The 27082-nt window shown below is 41.2% G+C and overlaps 1 protein-coding gene across 1 annotated transcript; it reads right to left on the bottom strand.

Annotated features, from left to right (window-relative positions):
- Positions 1 to 23811: 23811 nt before the first annotated feature.
- On the bottom strand, positions 23812 to 27082 carry LOC311005284 (potassium channel subfamily K member 17-like; the record flags this gene model as incomplete). Its single annotated transcript, XM_083997642.1, has 5 exons — positions 23812 to 24062; positions 24630 to 24798; positions 24894 to 25060; positions 25992 to 26106; positions 26867 to 27082. 5 exons carry the CDS (start codon positions 27080 to 27082, stop codon positions 23812 to 23814), a joined length of 918 nt encoding a protein of 305 aa, XP_083853768.1.

Here is a 27082-nt window from a genome sequence, read left to right as displayed (position 1 = left end):
AAGCTCTGATCATTACTTCTGACTGGCTGACTGTTTTGTGGTCGATCAAAAAAAAATATTGAAGATTTCAGGAAAAGATCCAGAGTAACCAAATCCTGAAGGCTTGTGCAGGTATGGTGGCTCAGGGCAAGACTGTGAGCAGTGACTGCTTTTTGTGACATCACAATGTTACAGAAAGACAATGCTGTCCAGAGTTCAAATATTTTAAATATATATTAAATAATATTTTAACTTTTGCCTCAACCGAACGTGACGTATGAGTACGACGAGTATGTTGACGTTGCCATAGCAACATGGTGACACGTCAGTGGTGGACAGTAACAGAGTAAATTTACTTGAGTAGGCTACCGTACTTAAAGGGATAGTTCACCCTAGAATGATATTTCGCTCATTATCTACTCACCCTCATGTTGACTAAGGGCTGGAAGAATTGTCAGAGTCCACCGTCCCTTCTCTGAGTTACAGGGGGTCTTGGCGTAGCAGTGCATTTCAATGCAACGGTTGCAAAGGGACACCAGAGCTCTTCGTAAAAAAACACACACAAAAAAACATCCAAATACCTCCATGATGCTCGTATGTAATGTCCGTCTTGTGCTGAAGCCCCAAATTGCGTAATTGTCCCGAAAAAAATTAAATAAGTCTATATTTTAAGCTTGTTTGTAGCGGAAGCTTCTCGAAGCTCCTCTTCCTGGTCCGTCCAAATCTCGCGTGATTTGCGCCGGCGTCAGTGCGGTTACTGCGAATCACGCGAGATTTGGATGGACCAGGAAGAGGAGCTTCGAGAAGCTTCCGCTACAAACAAGCTTAAAGGGATAGTTCAACATTTTTGAAAATTGGCCCATCGCCATGATCCCCCTAGTAATAGCAGTAGGTTTGTTACCTTTAATTGTTGGTCCAAGCTGCTTTTAGATCGGGGGAGAAGAATACCGAGCGGCGCAGCTACACTACGGAGGCTAATGGAATTTCTTGGTTTTGCTCATCAAACTCAGCAAATACACAACCAAAAAACTCAAAAACGCTGTGGTGGACAAGTTGTGACCTGCACATTTACCACGCTATGAGATAATAGCGGAAAGTTAAGAGAAGTGAAGCAAATACTCGGAACTACTTTCTTCAGTGAACCACTGGTCGGAGGGACACAGTGTGCGCACCTCAGCCAGTGCCGTAGTATACGGACGTATCTGCAGTAAACAGGCGCTTTTGAAATCACTCCGCCGAGCAGCCGTCTAGAGTGTAAAGTCCGACTTTGCCTCTAAAACAACTCCATCTCACAACTTTCCGCTATTATCTCATAGCGTGGTAAATGTGCAGGTCACAACTTGTCCACCACAGCGTTTTTGAGTTTTTTGGTTGTGTATTTGCTGAGTTTGATGAGCAAAACCAAGAAATTCCATTAGCCTCCGTAGTGTAGCTGCGCCGCTCGGTATTCTTCTCCCCCGATCTAAAAGCAGCTTGGACCAACAATTAAAGGTAACGAACCTACTGCTATTACTAGGGGGATCATGGCGATGGGCCAATTTTCAAAAATGTTGAACTATCCCTTTAAAATATAGACTTATTTAATTTTTTTCGGGACAATTACGCAATTTGGGGCTTCAGCACAAGACGGACATTACATACGAGCATCATGGAGGTATTTGGATGTTTTTTTGTGTGTGTTTTTTTACGAAGAGCTCTGGTGTCCCTTTGCAACCGTTGCATTGAAATGCACTGCTATGCCGAGACCCCCTGTAACTCAGAGAAGGGACGGTGGACTCTGACAATTCTTCCAGCCCTTGGTCAACATGAGGGTGAGTAGATAATGAGCGAAATATCATTCTAGGGTGAACTATCCCTTTAAGTACATATCCAGAGGATTTGTACTTTACTCGAGTATTAGATTTTCTTGGTACTTATTACTCTTACTTGAATACATTTCCAAGACAGATATTTTTACTTAGGATACCGCCAAAGTAGCCACGCTCTCGACTGTTGACTGTTTGTCAACTCAAAACTATACCGCGACAATGGCTGCATCCAGAGAAGAAAGAAAAGAATCGGCTGAGTCTCAGTCTGAATCTGATGATGATCCGGAGGAACTTTCAGAAAATCCTTGGCCTCATCTGAGTTAATTCTCAGAAACTAGAGTTAAAAGCTCCTTAAATTCATTTAGAAAAAATTATAGTAATTCATTGATGTGAAAAATAAGAAATTTAAAGTAAATTTAAAAGCATGTACTTTTGGATACTTAAGTACCTTTAAAAGCAAGTAGTTTTTTACTCTTACTCGAGTAAATTTTGACCAGTAGTATTTGTACTCTTACTCAAGTACTGGGGTGGAGTACTCTGTCTTGTGCCGTGCCGTCGGACCGTTTGTTTGTTTTTACCGTTTACCGTCTGCCGGACTCCATGTGAACGCAGCACAATATAGAACCTAGAGCTGCTTTATAATCAAAACATATATGGACATTTACCTTGCACTATATGGAACCTTTAAAGGCATAGGTGGATTTTTTGTCAGCCTCACTCTTTTCTGCTGAGCAGCTCACTAAGCCTCTGTCTCCAGCTCCATATTTACAGCATCAATCTCACTGTGGGCAAGAAGGCAAATAAGAGTTGTTGTTTTTTCCTAGATGACCAACTATTCCTTATAAATTTTAACAAAATGACAGACTTTTTCAGCACCAATATGCATTTTTTTTTTACCCTTGCCAGATGAACAAAGTCTCCAGAGTAATGGAAAAGCACACACTTTTTAAATCAGCTGAGTCAGCTGTGTGCTGGTCTCGGGAGCTGGCAGGCCGGCCTGCTGGTATGTTTGTGGTAGGGACAGAGATCAGAGATGGACAGTGAGACAGCTCGATATTTGAATGTCCCGACATACATAAGTTCTTATGCAACACTCGTTCCTTCTTTGTTGTATCAACACCCAATGGAGAACTTGACCTTCATAGCATCAGTGTTGGATGAAGTCACAACAGGAAATCACTGGAAATAGTAACAGTAACAATAATAATAATAAAAGAAAAGTTCCATTCAGTGACTTTGGTTTCATTTAGAATTCCTGGTTTCATAAACAGTTTATTGCACATAACTTCTTTATGGATTGGAATGTTACAATTTCTGTAGTTAGTGCAGTTTTATTTAGTTAAAACCAACGTCTGGTCTAAATTTTATGTCAGTATGTGCAATGGAAACATGCTAAATTAAAAAATGCTGGTATGTTCAACACTTAGTCATACTTTCACATATTGCAATAAAAGTGAAGAGAAAGAGCAGCCCAGTGTTTTCACATTGTTATTCTGTTTCCATGAATCCAAAAAGACAGTTTTTTTTTAAGATGCTGTCCCAGTGGTCCCTTGAGCAGCGACTGTACTGTCTAAGGCCAAATAACAGCAACATGTTCAAATAGACTATACACAGAGCCAGTGAAGCCATCATGGTGGTCTGATGACAGGCCCTCAGGGATGCAGAGGGACTTCCGCAGTTTCAGACTGGCCAGATAAGACAACTGGAGTCACATCAGATAACACACTGTTCTCTATGGCGGCATTAACACATGTATCAATCGGTGACATGAAGTCTCAAATGGGGACAGAGGTTTGGTTTTTTAGGAGATCTTGGAAAACCCAGAGTTTCTGTTGTTCTGACCTTACAATTGTTGCTTTCACTGTACACAACCTTTGTGTAATCTATCAGAGCCTCAAGATCTGTCTCAAGTGGAGATTGTAACATCCCTCAGCGTCGCTCTGCTTTTTCTTTTAAAGCCGTCAAATCTCCCAACCAATCTGAAACTTTGTACAGACTTGAATGTTTTTTCCTGCAGGACTCAGTCCTGTCAGCATTCATCTTAAACCTAAATTATTTTTAACTTTGTCAAAGTATGAAGTATTTTAATAACTGTATGTTCCTATTTCCTTCTGTTATGAAATATGTTTTGCACCTGAATGTTTGTGACGTGTGAGTGGGTGTATTGTTTTGTTACGTAAGTTGACAATTTATTATCTTTTCATTGTTCTTACTCACCTGCCCAGAGACTACGGATGGAAAGCAGCTAGTAAGCTAAATCATTTTGAGACTAATGTTATTTTGTACATTGTCCCTGATACAGATAAACTTATTAAACTAAACTAATACTTCTGTCAACCATTACCCGTGGTTCACACAACCATGTTTTGAGGCAGTTTTGTAAATGTCATACATCTTCCCTTTAGCAGGAAGTGTGACTCCTTCATTTTAATTGGAACTGTATCATATTTCTCAGTTATCACTCACTCAACAGTCTGTTTTAGTATTATAGCGCTGATACACTGTTGCTGTATAAATGTAGGCTGTAAAACCTGCTTTGGGTGGACAGTTAAAAGAAAGCATGTGTAAAGCCTTTATTAATATCTTGAGTTATAACCCTAACCCTAACTGAGTATGTCTAAGGTAGAACATTCACATCGTAGGTTGGAAATAAGTCTTCCACCCCTCGGCTGCTGACATCAACACTAGCTACACTAATTGGGGTCTGGAGCTACGGAACCTGATGTGTAGTTTATGACAAGATTGGGGTTGTGGTCTGGCACTACTTTGACTAATACAACTTAAACACTTCACAAGAAACATCTGCTGTAGTGAAAGCTCAACAGCTGACCTTACTGTCGATAGCAGCACGGTTCTATAACCCCATCAGCAGTACGACTATAAATGATTAATGCTGTAGTAAACTGGAATAACAAGAAGCCTCTGATTTTAATGATAGTACACAGAGATTAAATAGGCGTTGATTTTCCTGCCAGTCACTGAGACGTCAGAGTGTTTATAAGCCGTAGTAATTCACTGTAAGTTATACACTATTCTATCTCTTTCTAAAGGGTTATTTTTAGCACTTTTAAATTGTCCAGTGATTTGACCGTGTGGGACGACTGCAGAACTGCTTCCTAGTCCCATTGTTTTATGTTTGCGCTGTTTTTCTGAGTCTCTCTGGGGGAAGGAAACCTGCACAATCAGCCAACTAACGTGCTTCTGGTCGGTGTGTGTTTCTTTGAATCTCCGTGTGTTCCCAAACACTACAAATGAGGAGAGACTCAGGTTGATAATGTAGCAAGTGCTTCAAGTGGTTTGTGTATTTGTCAGCGAAACATTCTTCAAAAACGACGGTTTTCAGCTTGTTGTATCTAGTATATCAAGGATATTTTATTTTAAAGTCACGTACTACTCCTTTGTGCTCATTTATTCAGACGTATTGAAGCCTTCAGGAGGTCAAAAGTACACAGCAGATGTCCTGAGGGGAAGGTGCTGCACTGATTCTGCTGTTGCTGTTGTGTTTTTCTTAGTTATTACTCTGTAGGGGATAAAACAACTGAACCTGTTAGGTCAACGTGCACATCCTGATTCCTGGAAGAGATCCCACACTTAATGAGGAGGCGTCTTTGTGCTGTGTAACAAATAAGCTCGAGACAGACCCTGATGTGTTGTTTTTTTTTAACACGACATTCTTCTGGCGTTTTCACAAACACGCCAACGAGATCAAACTGGTCAAATGTGAGACAGTTTCTGTCTTTGTACAACTGGCACCATGACATTTGTAAGACAATGAGACCAATTCATTCTAAGTGAGGAATGCAGAAGTGCAGCTCATTTTATATAAGATGAGGCAGTGCTTTATCTTTCATTAGACAATCAGCATCAAAGTACTGGGTGTTGTGACGGGAGGCTCCAGGCCTATAGACATTTATGATCTCCCAGTCTCCGAAAGCAAATAGATGTTTAGGAGATCTTAAAGGAACACTCCAGCGATTTTACACATGGAAATCCATTTAATTGTTAAAGGGGGGGCGGACTAATGAATAATGTCTTTTATGGTTGTGAGGGAGGTTCTGTCCTTATTGATGCTCTCACTTATCTCAGTTTTGGCTCATTGACTAAATCTTTCATGGAGAGACTGCGTTACAAACCGGGAGTGTTTTACCAACAGTATGGTTTCATCATTCCATATTTTTTAATCTATCTCTTGCAAGTTCCCAAACTTTGTATAATTGAAGTTTTTAATCAACACAGACCCCTTGAAACAGAAGAAATTAGTAGGTATTTGACTAACAAATGAAGAAATAAAGACAGTTTCATTTCACTTGATTGAGACTGGTTTCCTGTTTGTCCGGTCTTGTCCTCCTCTGCTTTCCCTCCTGTGATTACCTCTGTGTCTCACCTGTATTGATTACCCCAGTGTTTTCCCATTGCCCTTTGTTGCTTCGTCTGTGTTCATCCCTGAAGTTTGTGCTCAGTGTTTCTGAATTCCCTCTCAGTTATGCATGTTCTTTTTTTTCCGTGAGTCAAATCAATAGTTGTTGTTTCACCATACTGGTTTCATTAGTTCAACCTGAATGAATTTTTGAGTGAACAGGAATTTCTCCCTCTGTGTAGCAATTAAGATCAGACACATGAAACATCTTTGTGATTTTATTAATTAATCACATTTGAACAACAAATACAAACCTTTGAGCTCACACAGTCTGAGTCTAGTGACACTGATGAAATCCCAGACACAAGTCTACAACAGAGGTCTTCAACAGGGGGTCTGTGACCCCTACGGGGTCCGTGGAGGTACTGCAGTGGGGTCGTGAAATTTTTGGTTGATTAGACAATTTTAAACATTTTTATTTATTTATTTATTTATTTGAACGGGACAGTGCACATTAATGGACATGAGAACATGTAAATATGCCAGATTATATGGGCAGGATGCTAGTTTCCGTCCGTAGTCCCAATAACATAAAAACGATACACACTACTGTTATGAGTCAAGTCTGGTGGGGATGTACGGTAGACATACACGTGAGAAGGGGGCGTGGTGTTGGGGGATTCTCTAAATTGGTGGCAGCTGCTCCCGAGGAGGAAGTCGGGATTTTGGGCCGGAAGGAGGAAGAAGGCGGAGGCCCACGAGGAAGACGCCACAGGGAAGAGGTGACTCAACGACACAGAGAAGACTGAAGCAACATCCACCACACCACGCAGGGACTGGTAGGTTTATGTTAGGTGCTGGGCTAACCTTTGGGAGGGGGTTTTGCTTATAGAGCCGAGGCGAGCCTAGCATCGTAACAATTACACATAATAAAAAAGTAAACAAGGGGCAGTGTTTAGCTCTGTTGGTAGAGCACCTGCCCCATGTGTTGAGGCTATAGTCCTCGCTGCAGGTGGCCCCGGTTCGAATCCCGCACCGAGCGGTCCTATCCTGCATGTCATTCCCCCTCTCTCTGCCTCCCATTTCCTGTCTCTCTCTGAACTATCCTGTCAATTAAAGGCAAAAAAGCCCCTAAAAATATATATATATATATAAAAAAAAGAGTAAACAACACAAAAGGCAACAATAACAATGAAAAACAGTTGAGGGACACATTCAGTCCACGGGTAGGGGGACCATACGAGTTTCGTTTTGGGAAGTAAAGTGTAAAGTACAAGTGCTGGGTTAAAGTGACGAGTGCTCAAGTGCAGAAGTACTTAGGTGCCAAATTGTATTGCACGATGCCCTAAATGAAAATGTATCTAAAGTGCCAGATAGTATTGCACAAGGCCCTAAAGTGCACATCAGTTTAAAGTGACAGGTTGTAATACATGATGTCCCAGAACACCCAGTTACACATGCAGAAGTGTGTAAATATTGCTCAAGATGTCATACATAAATGTATATGTAAGTACTACTGAAACCAAAATAGCATATACACGGAAATATTGTGTGCAATTAAAGCAGAAGTGAGTGATCCGGTCGTTTTCGCTAATGCTGCGTTCCAGGCAGGCTTTTGAAATCGTAAATTACAGCTTCAAGTCACAACTTACGACTTTGTAGCGTTCCAGGCAACCCACTCGTGTTTTTCCGACCTGTTTTACCGGTGAAAGTCACTATAACGGCCACTCGTAACTTCCGACCGGTGAACTCGTACCAGATCGAACTGGTACCACTTCACGGTCGGAAAAATACGAGTTTCCTTGAACGCACCATAACAGTCCTCGTCGCTACGTCACCACATTCACGGCGTTCCTTGGCTGCACACACAGCCCTGCATGCCGTTCTCTCTCCTCATTGGATAAAAACTGTAGGATACGATAAATGTTTTCTCTTCGGCTCAGAGCAGAGCAGAGTGACTGAGAGACCCGTGTTTCAGTCCAAACACTCTATGTAAGTGATTGCTGTCGGAAGATATAACTATTTAAGACTTATATTAACACAAATATATCACTCACTTCTGCTTTAACTGAAAATAAAAACTCAGATGGTGCCCCAGCAGTTATTTTGTATTACTATTATTACTGGTTTGCTTTCTGTTGATTTTTAAAATAAAAACGTCCATTTCGTATGCATGATTATAATGCAGTTGACAGACATTGATGATATTGGCACTGGTATGAGTAGTGGGACGGCCCCTTACACCCTGTACCTGTACATGTTTAATATGAACCTGTGAATTATTGTACGTTTAGTCCCAGTTTAATATAAAACACAATTATAGTAGGGGGGTCCCTGCTCCTTCTCTCCGGTCTACGAGACCAGAATCTTGACCAAGTTGTCAATCAGCTAATAATGTGTTTCTGATGTTGGATACACATTGGTCTCAATAGCTTGGAGTTTGGTTCATGCTAGTTTGACAGCTGTGGTGATCATTTGTTGAAGAGTCCCACCACCCAAGTTGACTAGATTGGATAGTGATGTTATTTCCTTGTGCTCTGCAGTTCCAAGTTTATTTGTTTTTTATCAAATTAAAAGCACTATACAGACGTGACATTTCATTATCGGGGGCCTTTAACTTTATAACAGAGGCATGAGACTCCTGGGCATGGGCCCACAAGAAACACACTGACATTAACAACCTCTGACAGCAACTAGTTTTCTATCAATTTGTGTTAATGGATTAAATACATAGTCATCAACTGAGCGCCTTAGCTGTCTCCCTTACAAATGTCAAGGAAGAGGTCCATCCAAGATTGTTGTGAAGTGTGTCGTGTGAACGCTACTGTGGCCGTGGTCAGCTGAAGGACAAATGTTGTGATTATATAACAGAATACTAAAGGTCAGTGTACGGAAGCTTCAACAACACAGTAAGATGGAAAAATCTTGTCATTTTACGAAATGCACTCTGTGGGAAAAACTGGGTAAAGATAAGGTGCTGCGCTTTCCACACATCTACACTACAAAAACTCAAAATCTTACCAAGAATATTTGTCTTATTTCTAGTCAAAACAAATCTCATTCTACTTAGAATAAGACTCATCACATTAAAAAGTGGCTTGTTTTTAGACACTTTTTACTTCTTTAAAGCATATTTTCACTTGAAATAAGTAGAATAATCTGACAGTGGATCAAGTTTTTCTTTCTTATTACAAGCAGAAAAAACTTGCTTTCACTGGCAGATTTTTCTACTTATTTCAAGTGAAAATTTGTTTGAAACAAATGAAAATGTTCTAAAAACAAGTGGAAAGATTTTGAGTTTTTGCAGTGTACTGTATATCGACACATTTCAGTTTCTGTAATTAGCACAAGTGACAAGTCTCATCAAGTTGGAAACAGTTTATAAACTGGGTTAATGTATTCAGTGCTTGGAGTTTTAAACATTCCTCCCCAAAGGGGCTGGATGGGGAAGCTTGAACCATGCAGGCAGAAGCTGCTGAGTAAACGCCACAGGTTGTTTATGTTGCTGCTCTCCTCTCATGCAGGGGCTTGTCCGAGCTGCACAGACGGTATAAGCCGGAGAGGAAATGCTGTGGAATGAGCAAGGGCATGCCATTGGTCTGCTGGTACAGTCTCTGAGTTCATGGTATATCAGTGACTTTACCAGATCAAATGTTCCCGAAACAAAGATTAGTGTTTCACAGCGAGCGGGAGGCACCGAGCTGGTAGAATCAAAACACACTTTGTGTCATATCAGAGTTCAGAGTTTACCTCCATTATCTCAGAGCTTTATCACTGTGTTCCACGTGTATCATTTAATGGCAAGATTATGTCACTAATTACTGTGAAATAAACATAATGTTGCCAGCCAAACTTTTGTTAAATTTTAACTCAAATTGATCTTAATTGAAAGATTCAATACTCCTCTTTAGAGCCAGTGAAACGCTTGACCTCTGTGAAACGCTCATGAGCGCTCATTGTGTGATGTTAAAAATACATTTCCCATGCATTAACAACTGCTTTTCATAGGTCGGACACAAAGCTTTCATTCAACGGCGCACATCAACGTAAGTTATAAACACAAGCAGGCATTTTATTACAAACCCATCAAGAGTCACAAGTTTACAAGCCTGAGAACAGTGACTGTAATTCAGTATGGAGACGTCTTTTCAAATCTTTGCCCTTTACTCTCTAATAGGCATGAACATGTGAGTCCACAGCCTGAGGAACCTGGGTGATCTCATGGGCTGGAAATAGAAACGCCACTTTTCAGGAACTCTGTAGAACCTTTCGCTTTGCGTGCGTCTTTTAACACGGTTCTGGTTCGGTTTAGGGTTTGATAGAGTTTGGTGACGCATGAAAAAGCCAAAACTTATCAGTGATAATATGCAAAATATGTTATCACACAAGGAAACATACGGTATTATGATGTTGCGTCACACAGGTCATCTTGTTTTGATGGGCAGATTGGCCTCGATCAGCAATGTTGTTATGTGAGAACATCATATAATTAAAGGAAGCAAGTTTGGTTGGAGTGAGAGTGAACAATGGTCGGTAGTTTGAGTGTTTGCTAATGTTACAGTAATGATATTGTAACTGATCAGGGCACAGAAACACTGAGTCCTCTGTATACTATTAGCAGCGCTCCGGTTGACTCAGTTGCTTTAGCATTTACTAGCAGGCCCCATAAAACAGTTTGCAAGTGTTATAACAATAAAACCCTCACTAATAAAAAACGCTTTTACTCAATTATATGGCTTTTTGATTGTTTCTTGTAATCAGGGTGGGGATGGGAGCTGGCTTCTCTTTTTTCCGCTTACGAGTCTGTTTGACACTTACGCAAAGATTTGTCAGCCCATGTGAAGTGACTTTATGGTGCAGGAGCCTGCGACATGTGTTCTGCAGTCACTGCAGTTTTAGCTTTGTCTCCGTTTGCACGTAGACTTAATGAGCAAAAGATTAACATCTTTACAGAAGAGGTTGCCCTCTTAAGATTTTAATACTTGTAGCTTCTGAGGATTTTTTCAGAATAATAAACTACAGAGACTCTCAGTCAAAACTATAACAAAAGATAACGTTGTTGCATTTAGCTTTAAAGGAGACATATTCTGCCCCCAAATTAAAATAGTTCCCAGGTGTCTTAAAGACATGTCTGTGACATTCTTTGGTCAAAATCCCCCAAGGATCAAACATCACAGCTCTTTTCATCCTCTCTAAACAGCCCTGTTCAGAACGGCTGCTTTCAGTGTCTGTCCCTTTAAATGCAAATGAACCACTGTTTGCCCCGCCCCTTCTACTGGTACCAGGTAGTGGTGAGATTATGCAAATTCAGAAGCTAGTTACATCACTGGAGGACAATTAAAGGAACGGCTCATAAAACCACATGGATTTCAAACTAGAGAGCCTGAAAATTACAGATTTTTTTGTAAATTCTCACATTTTGGGGGCCGTAAAGCAAGACAAACACCCAAATATATGTTAAAAACCCTTCAAAAAGTAGGTCAGTAAAAGTATTTCCATAATATGTCCCCTTTAATTGATTTGGATTCCTTCAGGGTGAGTCATTCAGGAGTTTTCCACTGGCTGCTAAAGGTGTCATCCTCTCCTAATCAAAAGGGCTAGGACATTGAAAATAAATTGCTTCTATTGTTTCTTTGAGACCACACAAACATGGGAGAGGTTTTTAGATTTTTGGCAGCGTCATCCCCTTATCCTTAACCCTGCATTCTTCTCTGATTTAGATCTAGACTAAAATCCTTCCACTGGTAAAACCATAACACAGACATGTGCATATGGGATATAACGTTTGTGGTAAGTTACGGTAATGCAATGACATACTATATATGGTTACCATATTACATTATTAGAATCACACATTTGTCTTAGCATGAGAACTGCTGGAAACACTGGATAATGTATTCAGCTGGAGAAAATCTATAGCCCAGGTCTGGTGGTTTGTAATGTGGAAAAGTTTCATATTATATAGGAAACGGAGTCTGAGGTCAACGAGAAATATGTCAGAATACCTCAGCTGAGAAGAATACACCCACTTACTGTATGTGCAGTCAGGATTTGTGATTCATAACAGTTCAGTGAAGTACATTTAACATAGAGCCTGGGCGGCACGGTGGTGCAGTGGTTAGGACCATCGCCTCACAGGAAGAGGGTTCTGGGTTTGAACCCGTGGGCCGGCTGGAGCCCTTCTGTGTGGAGTTTGCATGTTGTCCCCGTGCATGTGTGGGTTCTCTCCTCCAGGTTAGGTAATGATTGTCTGTCTGTATTGTTAGCCCTCTGTTAGCGCTGTGATTGACTGGTGACCCGTCTCTCAGTCAGCTGATAGGCTCCCGCTCCCTGCGACCCTACTGAAGATAAGTGCTACAGAAGATGAATGAATGAATGAATGAATGAATGAATGAATATTAGAACTTGTCCACCCAAAGTCACTCACTACAACAGAAAACTAGCATTAACTCTTTGAATCTGTGCATTTGTGAGACAGTTAAAACAAATGCTGCAGAAACCTTGTGTACCTTATGTCTAATTGCGGTCATACCACAGATTGCTCTTGACACTATCACTTTGCCGTAATCTATTGTGCACTCCACGGTGAGTCAAACACAGACATGCAAACATGCTCATAGGTTCACATGGAGAAAAACAAACCCAGATAGAGGCACTGAGCACACAGAGGCAGACAAAAGTCATTGTGGTGTGTGCAAGTGACATTGAAACTTTGTAGCTGTCTCTGTTATCAGGGGGTGTGTAAACAGACCACTGTTTCAGCTCAATTAACCAAGAAAAATGCTCAAACTTATTGTTGTTGCCCAACAGGTCAGGTCAAGGTCAACTTTTATGTTCTGTAATCTTCAAATTATGGTCTCCAGTACAAGATCAAAGCATGTCACTGTCAAATGTTAAAGAGCATGGATGGCTACATAATGCTGATGAGTAACAACTGATTAGAGTGACGATCTGCTCTGGAGATGCAAATGTTGTGAAAAGTAAACATTGCCTGTCATTCCTGTCAATTCATTGACAAATACTGACAAGAAATTCTGTTTCTGACGTCTCTGGTCCTCAGGAGAATGTCTTAATGATCCCTTGCTCGTCATAGCACCACGAACAGATAAAAAAAATTCAATTTACAGAGTAAACAGCAACAATTGAAGATTATTTTCATTAGAGATGAATCTGCATGAACATTATCTGAATGGGCTTTTTGGAGGGCAGAACGGTGGTGCAGTGATGAGTGCTATCACCTCACAGCGAAAGGGTTCAGTGTGGGTTCTCTCCATGTGCTGCAGGTTCTTCCCACAGTCCAGACATGAGCACGTTAGGTGTAAGATTGTGCCTCCCAGTATGTGATAGTGACCTGTTCACCATGTGACTGTATTTTGGTCCTATACAGTGGCATGCAGAAGTCTGGGCTCCCCTAGCTGCTCCCAGTGGCTCTGTTGATGTTTCTGTGCATGCCCGAGATTTCCTGCGAGATGTTCATTCGTCGTTGTGAACCATTGGATGTATGCAGAGCATGGATGTATTATGATCATGGATCTATTATAATACATCCATGATTATGATGCAGAGCTGGATGTATGATGTAAACACGGAAGATCTTCCAGCAAGTCTCTCAACATCAACAGAGCCACTGGGAGCTACTGCTACAACAAGGCTAAAAACAGAGATCACATTCATTTTTTCCAACAACTTTTCCATGTGGTGGCTTCAAGACACTTGGGTCAGTACAGATGAGCAGTATGGAGGTATCTGGATGTTTCATAGTGTGTGTTTTGGACCATTCAAAAGTGAACGCTATCAGCTGCCATTATATGGAAACCTGTTGCCAGCCGGACCCCCACTGGAACTCCTAAAGAGTTTTGATAACTCTGAAAGTTCTCCAAACCCTTCTTTGGCATGACGGTGAGTAGAAAATTGGTGAAGTATCCCTTTAATGTGAATAGCTCAGCAAGTGGAAGATGAAATGATCTTCAAAAGGCGTAAAGTTACAGATGACACATTCCCTTTACATTTTAAACAATATAATTTTTATTTTCATCTTTTACATTTTCAAACTGACAGAAAAGGAAAAGGGCCTCAGCAAAGGTTTGACCACCCTGCATAGTTAGTAGCTAGTAGCCCCCCCTTTGGAAACTATCACAGGTGTAAATAGTAAAGTTATCTGAGAGCTCAAGTCTCCTGGGTTTCTCATTCTTTTGCAGGCTGCTGCTTTGTTTCCCTTTTTCACTCTGAAACTGTAAAAAGAAATAAAAACACTAATATTGCTAAAAAACTGCAGAAGAGTGTTTCATATTTAACTGTATGCCTTTTGGAGATCAGATTAACAGCAATCTTGACCAAACTTTTGCATGCCACTGTATTTACATTCTCATTACAGGTATGATGCAGACTTTCTGCTGGGAGGAGACAGGTACACACTGCTGGCTCTGACCTCATCATGTGTACATATACACATGTTTTGGCACGAGTGGGACGTTAATGAGTACTTAGGGGGTTTGAACTGTTGCAGTGTTTTGGGCTGGTCACCAAGGCCTGGGATCATGGTCTGTCTGCTCTGCTGTTATTAGTCAGTCAGTCAGTCAGTCAGCCGGAGTGCGGCCTTGCCACTCGCTGCTCTGTGTTTGTTCGCTGGGTGATTGGTCTCTTCGCTGCTGACAAACATCCTGTTCTTGTGTTGATGGCACATTTTGCATAAATCCCTGTGTAGGATTAGTGACGTCAGGTTGAAGACAAAAACACATGAGTGCAGGGGTGGTGATGCTCACATGTCAGCGCCCCCCACCCTCCCCTCTGGACAAACACGTGCAGGTAAGACACACATCCAGCTTTTCAGTGACTCAGCACACAGCCCCATGTGTTTGTCCAGTGTTTAGTCTGCTGTCTTACACCCGCAAAACACTCATTTAAAGGGATAGTTCACCCAAAATTCAAATTTCACTCATTATCTACTAACCCTCATGTCGACTAAGAGCTGTGAGAATTTTCAGAGTCCTCTGTTCCTTCTCTGAGTTACGGGGGGGGGGGGGGGGGGGGGGGGGGGGGGTCCGCGCAGCAGTATTTGTCCATATAATGGTTGTGAATGGATACCAACTTTCTTCGTCCAAAAAAACACACCAAAAAACATCCAAATACCTCCATACTGCTGGTCTGTAATGTCCCTCTTGTATTGAAGCCCCGACATGAGAAAAAAAATTAAATAAGTCTATATTTTAAGCTTGTTTGTAGCCCAGTGTCTCGGTTCACTGCTCTTCCTATGTCGGAACAATTTCTCATGTCGGGGCTTCAATACAAGAGGGACATTACAGACGAGCAGTATGGAGGTATTTGGATGTTTTTTGGTGTCTTTTTGGATGAAGAAAGTTGGTATCCATTGACAACCATTATATGGACAAATACTGCTGCACGGACCCCCCCGTAACTCAGAGAAGGAACGGAGGACTCTGAAAATTCTCACAGCTCTTAGTCGACATGAGGGTGAGTAGATAATGAGTGAAATTTGAATTTTGGGTGAACTATCCCTTTAAGTGTGGACTTGTTTCACAGCAGCATGAGAGCTGAGGTGAAAACTGTGTGAAAGAAATATCAGATTTCAGAGTAAATGTCCTGCTCGTCTGTTTTGCCATCAGCTCACCTGCCCCCATCTGCCTGTATCTTTGTGTTCCAGTTTGTGCTCACTGTTATCAGCTCAACACACACACCTATCGGTCTATACTGTAACTGCTGCGACGGTGGGAAGAGCAGCTGATGCATCGCAAGGAAAAGGTAAACAAGGCGGTCGGTCAATCACTGAGTTTGAGGACGGCACACAAACACAGAGGTTAAGTTGTGGTGTTGTGTCACAGATGGGAGGCTGGGGAGGGTTAACTCCCAGCGTTGCCTGTATCCCAGACAGGCAGAGTGGGTGAGGAGGAGACAGTAATGCACACAGGACTTGAGAGGCAGGATGTGCATGTTGTCCTCCCATTGGCTCAGAATGTGGAGTACAGGTCCAATGAGTGGGATGGAAAGGGACACGCATAAGGCAAACATATCAGTTGACTAATACTAGAGCCAAATGTGAAAGACAAGAAAGGATGGAAAGAGAGCAAATATAAGCAGAGTGAAGGACGTCACCTCATTTATTGCATATATTTTTTATAGCTGTCAAGAATGTGATTATTGATTATTATAATTTTTTTTGTCCTTGGACATCACTTTAATAACTACCTCAGTAACATTCCTGTGAGCTGGCGGCAGCTGTGGCTGGAGGTATTATAACTTCAGGTTGCCCATCCAATCCTTCCTTCCTTCTGTCTTTCCGTTTCATACTCGTGAAAATAATATCTCAACAACAGGAGAGGAAATTCCTTCAGTTCTGCTCAGACTTCCACTTGGACCCGGGGCCGAGGGTGGATGGATTAGAAGTCACCGTGACATAATTAAACACATTTCTGGCCCCATAATTCAAGGCAGACAACATCATAACTCTAAATATGACATGCAACTTTAGACTTATCACCGACGTATCAGTCCTCTACAGCAGCAATAAATGAAATTGCAGTCTCAGTTTATCTTTATCTTCCAGTTATCGCAATCCAGTATTTTCTCTTTTACCACAATGATCAGGCGTTCTGCTGGTCAATGATTGATGACCACAGAAATGAAACTGTTGTGATGAAACTGACCGCAAGTAACCACGGCGCTATGAGAATTGTGTCACTCCTATCTCTGCTGCTCCCTCTTGACCTCTGACACAGCAGGTCAGATACCGATGAAATTCAAATATGACCTTAATAAGGTTTTATTGATTGACTCTGGATGTGCACTGATTCCTTAAAGGAGCTATTTGTGAGTTATCAGCTAACATTAGCATAAGCAGCCGTTTACACACCAATCTAGAAGAAACATGTTCAACAATATTCAATGTCCTGCTTCATTGTTTTACACACAACATAAGTGTGAACCTTTGTTTCTCTCATATTAAGTTCTTCTGAGGTTAGCATGCTAACCAGCTAGCCGTGGCCTGTTTCAGCCCGTCTTTCCACTTCCTCACTCATGGCCTCCACCTGTCCTGAACCCCTGGCAATGATCACCACAGCTATACCCTCTTTTATAATCAGTGATGGGAAGAAATGCCTTCTAAAAATGTCAGTCAGTCAAAATCAGTGTTACTAACGGCGCTACTTTTTTCAGTAACCAGTAGGCTAATCAAGAGTTACTGTTTTCCCGTTATAACGCTGTTACTGTTACTGACAATAAAATGCGCTGTTACTTGACTCAAGAAGTCCTGTCACAAAATAATACACTTGTTAAAAAAGTGTAGCATGTTCACTTTTTTTTTAGTCCATCAACTAGTCAAAAAAAAGCCATTTATCTGGAACTAACTAACTCGCAGAGCCTGCCTGTGTGGAGGAATACTGAGTGAGTTGGGTAGTTCCAGATAAACATGATGTTGGAGTTATGGTTAGGGGGTCAGGGGGGAGACTCCAAGTAATTTGACATACTTGAGCTTTTTTTTTTTTTTTTTTTAAGTAACGCAATAGTTACTTTTCCTGTTAATTAATTACTTAAATAATGTAGTAATTCAGTAACTAACTCTGTCACTTTTTGGAGAAAGTAACTAAGTAAATACTATAACAAAATACTAAAGTAACGTGCCCAACACTGTTTATAATAAAGACAAAGATGGCTGAAGCTGTTACAAGTGACAATCACCAGCACCCGAATACTCACAAATCCCCAATTAACCACTGGTAAAGCACCAGAGCAACTGTAGCCTACAGTAGGTTTCAGTTTAAAAATCTACATTGTAGCTGTTGTACAAAGAATGAATATCTAAACAGCAGAGCAGTTTCAGCCTGGAAAAGATCGGAACATTAGCTGCAAACAGATGTTTTAGTATCAGGAAGCATACAGATTGAATGTTAATCCATTGTGGTTTTAGTGTATAACAACATGGGGCCTTCATGTCACCACTGGGGATTATGAGCCCTCATTTGCATGGAAGGCAACTGAGGTGATGTATGAGCGAAGAGACAGGCTTAAATCACTAACACTGAAGCATACAGTATAATATTTACCTACCATTAAACTCTCCATCTTCTGCGATTTATGTACAAAGCTTTAAACGTCGCACATGTTTGCTGTTCAAACAAAGAAGTTGTGCTGAATGTCTGACTGCAGAAAGTGTGTTCTCCTGTCTCTGTTCTGTCCTGTGGCCTGTGTTGTTTGAAAACACCACATAAGGCCAGACAGAGCAGTAAATGGGACGCATAATGAAAACTAATGCACTTCATGTGACCTGACTGCTGCTCCTGTGTGCGCAGATGAAACAGAGATGGATCTTTGTGTATGTGTGGTATAGAGACTTGTGTTGTTTCATGTGCCTGTTGAACACATGTTTGTCATGTAAGCAATTAGACATTTGGCTGAGGCTCAGTTTCTAAAACCTGACCATGAGTTTTGTGCAGGCTTTGGTGACTGTGTACGTGTGTGTGTGTGCGTGCGTGTGTGTGTGTGTGTGTGTGTGTGTGTGTGTGTGTGTGTGTGTGTGTGTGTGTGTGTGTGTGCGTGTGTGTGTGTATTAGCACAATTAGCACATGAAAGACGTGATTACCGAATTATGTCAGATAGAGACACACCTACATAGTTGACATAGATTTTACAGACTGTGTAACCTGTGGTTTGTTATGCAAGCTGCACAGACACCATATACTGGAAACTGATATTTTGCAATTGTTCAGCATTTTAGCAGTTACTCATATTGAGGTTTAATATTTTTTATGTGCACTTTCATTGCTTCTGTTCTCATAAATTTAGAGAAGAAGCCTAAGCAGCTAGCACTGAGGCCAGAGGGTGTAGCATTTAATAAAAGATTTGACCCTTTGCACCATGACAGAGAAAACAATTTTTCAATCCAAAACTAATTGATCAGATTAATCAATAAAAAGGACAGACACATACTCCATTTATTAGATATATGGCACATAATGGTAAACCAAGCGGATGGTATTTGAAAGGTGCTCCGTCTGTGTGCTGATTAATGTGTGAGCAAATATTAGCAACCATTAATCAAACCAGGAGGAAATGAAGCTGAAGCTGAAGGACTGACTCAAAATAAATACAGTACCCAGAAAATAACAAAGTGGCTCATTGATGTGCTTTAAAGGGATAGTTCACCCAAAATTCAAATTTCACTCATTATCTACTCACCCTCATGTCGACTAAGAGCTGTGAGAATTTTCAGAGTCCTCCGTTCCTTCTCTGAGTTACGGGGGGGTCCGCGCAGCAGTATTTGTCCATATAATGGTTGTCAATGGATACCAACTTTCTTCGTCCAAAAAGACACACCAAAAAACATCCAAATACCTCCATACTGCTCGTCTGTAATGTCCCTCTGGTATTGAAGCCCCGACATGAGAAATTGTTCCGAAAAAAAATTAAATAAGTTTATATTTTAAGCTTGTTTGTAGCGGAAGCTCCCAGTGTCTCGGTTCACTGCTCTTCCCGACATGAGAAATTGTTCCGCCGGTCAGTGCAAATCACGTGAGATTTGCACTGACCGGCGGAACAATTCCTCATGTCAGGGCTTCAATACAAGAGGGACATTACAGACGAGCACTATGGAGGTATTTGGATGTTTTCTGGTGTGTCTTTTTGGACAAAGAAAGTTGGTATCCATTGACAACCATTATATGGACAAATACTGCTGCACGGACCCCCCCGTAACTCAGAGAAGGCACGGAGGACTCTGAAAATTCTCACAGCTCTTAGTCGACATGAGGGTGAGTAGATAATGAGTGAAATTTGAATTTTGGGTGAACTATCCCTTTAAGAATCAGTAGAATTCATTCACTGTTAGTTGTTATGTGAACCTTTCATGTTTTTGACCATAATAAGGAAATGGCGGTCCGCGTGGTGAGCAGCAGGAAGACACTGTGATGGTTGTGAGGTTATGAAAGTGTCAGGGTTTCTACTGAGTGGAACTGAATCTAAAGTGGCTGCGTTTCCACTCATGAGCTGCTAACTGTTTCACTGTTACTCATCCTTACACTGCACACTCAGAGTGTCGCACTATTGCATCATCCCAACTGAGCCTATCAGTGAGGGAGTGTGAACATGTCACAGAAGATCTGGCTCTTGTTTTCCCGTGGCAGCGTGTTTATCTAACAACACTCAAGTTTGATTTGAGCTATGTCTGTGCTGGAGCTTTGAATGAATGAATGAATGAATGAATGAATGAATGAATGAATGTATTTTTATTTTCAAACATGTATAAAAAAAAAATATGTAACTATTTGTACATACAAAATAAAGAAAAAAATAATAAAATAAAATAAAAAATAAAAATAGAGCCAAGACATAACAAAACACAGCATATTGTTTGAAAAAGGAGTAGGAAGAAGTAAAAAACCTTTTAATTTCCCACCCCTTTTTAACTATTCTTCAGTTTGTAACTACTACATAATACATAATACCTATATAAATATATACCATATAATAATTATCTCAATCCTAAATAATATAATACACCTATATAAATATATACCCTAAATACACATCATAAATATCTGTATAAATATATAATTCAAAATATAAAAATATACTACATACATATCCTTATAAATATAAATATATATATAAATATATATAAACTATCCCCAAAATTAAATATATACCCTATACTAAGTTAGTTACAATATAACGATCAACACTATTCTATTTATTGATTTATCCCTCTTCATCCTCCGTTAACACACTTCCTCTTCCCTATACTTGTTTAGAAAAAAATTCTTATACCTTTTTTTAAACAGATTTATATTTGCGCTTTGTTTTATTTCTGTCTCCAGACTGTTCCACAAAGTCCCCACACAGCTCGATACGCACATGCTTTTCATATTTGTCCGAACCCTTGGTTTTTTTTTACGTTTAGGTCTCCCCAATTATGTTCCATGTGGAAATCAAACATTGATAGGTCATGATGAGAGACACGTAATCTCTCATCAGTGGTAGGTTTCAGTTTGGGGGTCTCCTGCTGTTGTGGATGGATGGTGTGCAGGCTGCAGACAGGATCCAGTGAGGCTCTCCACCTCTCACACATACTGAGTCCTCATTGAACCGTGGCCAAACAGGCATGTGGCATTTTGTAGTACAACGGTCACACTCCTGTCACTCTCACTCCATTTCCCCTTCATTCTTCCTCATTATCTATTAAGAAAAAAAAAATACTGCATTGCTTCGCTGTCTGGAATTTTGCACTTCCCCTCAGATACCCCTCTAATTCTTTTCACTGGCTTCATCTCTCTCGTCTTGCTATCCATCCCTCCAGCACTTTCTCATTTTCCACTCTTTTTTCCCGCTGTCTGCTGTCTGTCTTTATCATTCACTCCTCCTCAGCGTTGCCTGACTTCCTCTGTGATTTATGATCCTCCATAGATGTTTGTACCTTCGACTGCCCCTCCACCATGTGTCGTGCTACTCTAGTGTGAGCCTCAGTCAAAAGAAGCAGACAGTTGAAACAAACACATAAAAAATGATCGCTGTGCACATATATAATAATGTTATAAAGATATCAAAGTGACATTCCTTTATTGCAGAAGGTTTTGTAGACTTAAGTCGTTTGCAATGAGGATGTGATCAACATTAGTTTCTGTGATTTCAACACGGTACTGTTTACAGTGTGGTTGCTGCTCAGCCTTTGGTTTATTCTCACCAGTGTCGGTATAAAAGCTCCACCTAGTGGCTGTACGACTAACAGCAGCACTGATATGCAACACTTATATTAAAATCTCTTAAGTAGGTATAGGCCATCAAGTAATAAAATAAAAACAAGACAAATTAACAACATTTATACAGTAGGTGTTGTAACTATTTAACATTTGTTATATAAATTAAAGCAAACAGGTAAACATTACATAGGTAATTTAATGATATGAATCCTTCTGGTTCTCTGCAGTGAAATGTTTCCAAATTCATTTGGATATTACTTGTAGCTTATTAATTATTGTTATTAATATTCATTATGTTATGTTATTAAGTAAACCCACATTACAGTCACTATCACATCAATTACCTTACAAAGATGTTAAAACGTTTCTGAATGCAAACTCAAAACAAGTCATAGAATTTCAAAACATTTATACCTTCCTACTAGAATGTGTTATTGATATTATGCAAGAACAAATTAATTAATCCACATGTATATTTAATTGACATTTCATTTAATTTCAACCTAAATTGCTAAATGAGTTGGTTTCTGGTCAGCAGGGGGACTGACCACTGACCCACAGACAGATCTGATGGGGGAAAAGCAGGTGACGCCTGTGTGTCCTTCCTCAGATTAATCACAAACAGGTGCTTTAAACCAGACAAAAACATTTTGGCATATTCACCCATTGCCATAATCCCTATAGTTTTAGCAGTAGGTTCATTACCTTTAATTGTCGGTGCAAGCTGTTTTTATATCGGTGGTGGAAAGAGGCGAGGCGCACGGTATTTCCACGTTTCCCTCATCAAACTAAATACACAATCTAACAACTCCAAAACGCTCTGGTGGACAAGTTGTGACCTGCACATTCACCACACTATGAGATAATAACACAACGTTACCAGACAGAGTTGTTTTCGAGGGAAATGCCTGACCGAAACTACATTCCAGACACGGCTGCTGGGCGGAGTGATTTCAAGAGCAAGTAGCTCTGAGTATTTGCTTCATGTGTCGTAATGTTACATAATACGTTACTATTTCATAGTGTGGTGAATGTGCAGGTCACAACTTGTCCACCAGAGTGAGCTGGAGTTGTTGGATTGTGTATTTCTTGAGTTTGATGAGGGAAACGTGGAACTCGCGTCTCTGCCCCGCTGATCAAAAAAAAGCTTGCACTGACGATTAAAGGTAATGAACTTACTGCTAAGACTATAGGGACTATAGGGATTTTATCATGTACTGTACTGGGTGTATGTTGTGTTTTTATGTCAGTGTGTGAAGCCCACTGAAACAAATTCCAATCAACAATGTTGTTGACATGGCAATAAAGTATTGAAACTTTAAAGCAGAAGTAAGCGATATTTTTGTGTTAATATAAGTCTTAAATAGTTATATCTTCCGACAGCAATCACTTACATAGAGTGTTTGGTCTGAAACACGGGTCTGTCAGTCACTCTGCTCTGCTCTGAGCCGAGGAGAAAACTTTCCTTGTATCTTACAAGCTTTATCCAATGAGGAGAGAGAACGGCATGGAGGGCTGTGTGTGCAGCCAAGGGATGCGCGTGAATGTGGTGACGTAGGAACGAGGACCAATAGATCCATGACGAGGGCGGGGACTGCTAACTCCATCGGCTGACAAGAAGTTAGCCAAAACGACCGGATCGCTTACTTCTGCTTTAACAAGAGACAAAAAGTGCTGACAGACTTTACAGTGATTGGATGTTGTGAGCTGTCAATCAAACAAACCTGACTCAACAAAAATGAGTCAATATTTTAACTGCACTTAAGGAGAGTGGGATCAAAACTGACCGACCATAGCAGATACATATTCAATCATCACATACACTACTGTCTTACACACATCCACACACACACACACACACACACACCCTGCCATGGCTTAGCATATTCTGTGTTGTGACAGTTTCCCCGGTCCCAGTGCACAGACAGCTCAACTCACTGAGATCTTCATCTTATCTTTGTGATTACTGACTGATGGGAGGGTTCTTCATCTCATCCACCTCCGCCATCTGTGTGTCAGGGTTGTCGGTCTTGTCGTTAGCAGGCTCCTCTTCTGGCTTTTGTCCGCTCCACCACGCTTTGAAGTAGCCGTTGAGGCGCTCCAGGATGTCGATGCAGTGGTTTACCAGCAGGGCCAGCCAAGCCAGGCCGAAGAAGATCCACGAGGCCATGAGGACGCTGTACCAGTCCGGGTACGTTTTTTCTGGATTACTGTCTGTAAAAGAAAGAATCATTTAATGGGATAGTTCACCCAGAATTCAAATTTCCTCCGTTCCTTCTCTGAGTTACGGGGGGGGGGGGGTCCGCGCAGGAGTATTTGTCCATATAATGGTTGTCAATGGATACCAACTTTCTTTGTCCAAAAAGACACCAAAAAACATCCAAATACCTCCATACTGCTCGTCTGTAATGTCCCTCTTGTATTGAAGCCCCGACATGAGAAATTGTTCCGAAAAAAAATTAAATAAGTCTATATTTTAAGCTTGTTTGTAGCGGAAGCTCCTATTGTCTCGGTTCACTGCTCTTCCTGTGTCAGTGCAAATCTCACGTGATTTGCACTGACCGGCGGAACAATTTCTCATGTCGTAACCCCCCCCGTAACTCAGAGAAGGGACGGAGGACTCTAAAAATTCTCACAGCTCTTAGTCGACATGAGGGGTGAGTAGATAATGAGTGAAATTTGAATTTTGGGTGAACTATCACTTTAATGCAATGCAGTGCATTCAAAATGCAGAGAAGAAGGTGCATGCAACAAAAAGCCGTTCCTTCTGCTGTGCTGTACCTGCCACAAAATCTCCAAAGCCAATGGTACTGAGGGTGATGAAGCAGTAGTAGATGGCCTGGGAGTAGGTCCAGCCCTCATGTTGTTGGAACACCACCATGGGCACGACGAAGAAGAGGACCGCTCCAGACAGGTAGGACACCAGGTGGACAAAAAAGCGGGTACACTTCTTGAGCGGATGCAGAAGAGAGTCAGAGTTAGTCAAAGCTGCAGAGATGCTGAACGCGTTTCGACATTAGAGCAGATGATGCAACACCTCCTCACCCTTCGGCCAGTCTTCCCCTCCAGGAAGTCAGAGATGTTCCTCTCTATTACCAGCATGTACTTGCCCACCCTGTTGAGCACCACCATGTTGAGCGGGATCCCAAACACGGCGAAGAACACGCAGAAGATCTGTCCAGCTGTGGTGCTGGGACTGATGTTCCCATAACCTGCAAGACTGTAAACTGTTAGTGTCTCAAAAACACATCTAATGAGTTCATATTATTCTGTGAAGATACAACACCTACTGGATTAAATTACATTATTATTTTATTTTATTTTATGCCTTTCTTCATTAAGATGAGTGGAGAGATGTAAGGACACAAACTCTGTTGCTGCTGCTGTTCATAGTTCATTAATGCATCTTGAACCGTGAGCCAGAGGGACACTGCTTAAACTGATCTATTTCCCTGGACATTGATTAATCTCTTTGGATGATACCAGCTGTTATTGAGGGAAACTGGTCTAGATTCAGTTCTTTCAAGGCAAAATTAAACATATTTTGTTTCCCATATTAAAGCAGAAGTAAGCGATCCAGTGGTTGTGGCTAACTTCCTGTCAGCCGATGGAGTTAGCAGCCCCCGTCCTCGTCCCTACGTCACCACATTCACGCTCATCCCTTGGCTGCACACACAGAGAGGACCGCCCCTTTATGCCGTTCTCTCTCCTCATTGGATAAAGGTTGTAGGATAAAAGGAAAGTTTTCTCCTCGGCTTACAGCAGAGCAGAGTGACTGACAGACCCGTGTTTCAGACCAAACACTCTATAGAAGTGATTGCTGTCGGAAGATATAACTATTTAAGACTTATATTAACACAAACATTCCGCTTACTTCTGCTTTTAAGTGTCCCAAAGTGTGTAAAGGTTGATTTCCATAAGGTTATGTAATAAAAAGCAGCTCTAGGTTCTATATTAATACTGTGAAAGTATCAAAGCCTCAGTCCACAGAGAAATGCACACAGCCTGGATTCAGAAACTGAGCCTTAAAACCAGCCGTCAGGACTTCTTGTCACTTTGTGATGATCATCACACTCAGCCACACCCTCAAGGGAATATAAGGTATGTAAAATGTAAGCTTTGAAATATCTGTTTATGTCTAACCTATAGTTGTCACCACTGTAGCAGCAAACACAGCGGAGCTGGTGAATTTCCAGAAGCCGTCTGTGGTGTAGTTTCCTTTCAAACTGAGACCGGCCTTTGATGCTCCGTTAATGACCTGAAAAACAAATGATGAATTAAAAACAGGGCCAGACTAGTGCTCAAACTACAAGAACCTCAAGTTAAACAACATCATCTGCCACGGACCTGGGTCAGACTTACAGTTATGTAACTTCTGTAAATACCGATCCTCAGGAGAGCTGGAGACCTTCAGGTCAATACATAACAGCTGTCAGCATGACATACAGTAGAGAAACAGCTTCTCAGCTCTGTGTCAGCCAGTCACATCGCCAGTGTGGGAAATTCCACCTTAGATACGTAACAACCTGAAATCTAAAGCCTCGGTACAGTATCTACGTGTCTTAATTTATCAGTTAGGATGTAACACCTTCAAATCCAACACAGGTGTATTCAAAGTTGTCTTATATGAACTGAATTTAGATTTCAGACCACATTCATGTGCAGTGAGCATCATTACACTTTTACCACAAAGAAAAAAGAAGACTACACAACTCTAAAGTCAGGGAAGTGCACAGGCAAAGTAGAGGATTCATGCTTGAGGCAGGTGAATTTGCATAGAGGAATAAGATGTCCCTCTGCCACACTGACACCAGCCAAGATTTCAAGTGACCACATTGAATTCAACACACTGTACACCTCCACAGTGTCAACGCTGGGTAATAGGGTAATAATAATAGGTAATAGTGGCTTTTAGCAACTGTCACTGTGAAGGCTCCTCTGGTATTTGCATGTAAAAACCACAAAATAAGGATGACATAACTCTCCAGTATCAGTGTTTGTGTTTTGCCGTGCCTCACCTCAGCCACCGCCTCCAGCCCCTCTTGGTTCAGACAGGTGTATTTCATGAACAGCTTCTTTTTATTATCCAGTAAAAGCCCGATGTCCTTTGTTCCAAGGCCTCCTTCCAGCTTCCAGAAGACGACCCCGCCGATCATCACGTAGGTCAGGTAAACCACCCCCAGCATGAGGATGGAGGGCACCCGGGCCAAGTTCAGCACTTCCTTTATCCCCAT

This window comes from Trachurus trachurus (assembly GCF_905171665.1).
Source record: "Trachurus trachurus genome assembly, chromosome: 22".
Lineage (NCBI taxonomy): Eukaryota > Metazoa > Chordata > Actinopteri > Carangiformes > Carangidae > Trachurus > Trachurus trachurus.
This window is presented reverse-complemented; position numbering and strand designations above follow the sequence as displayed.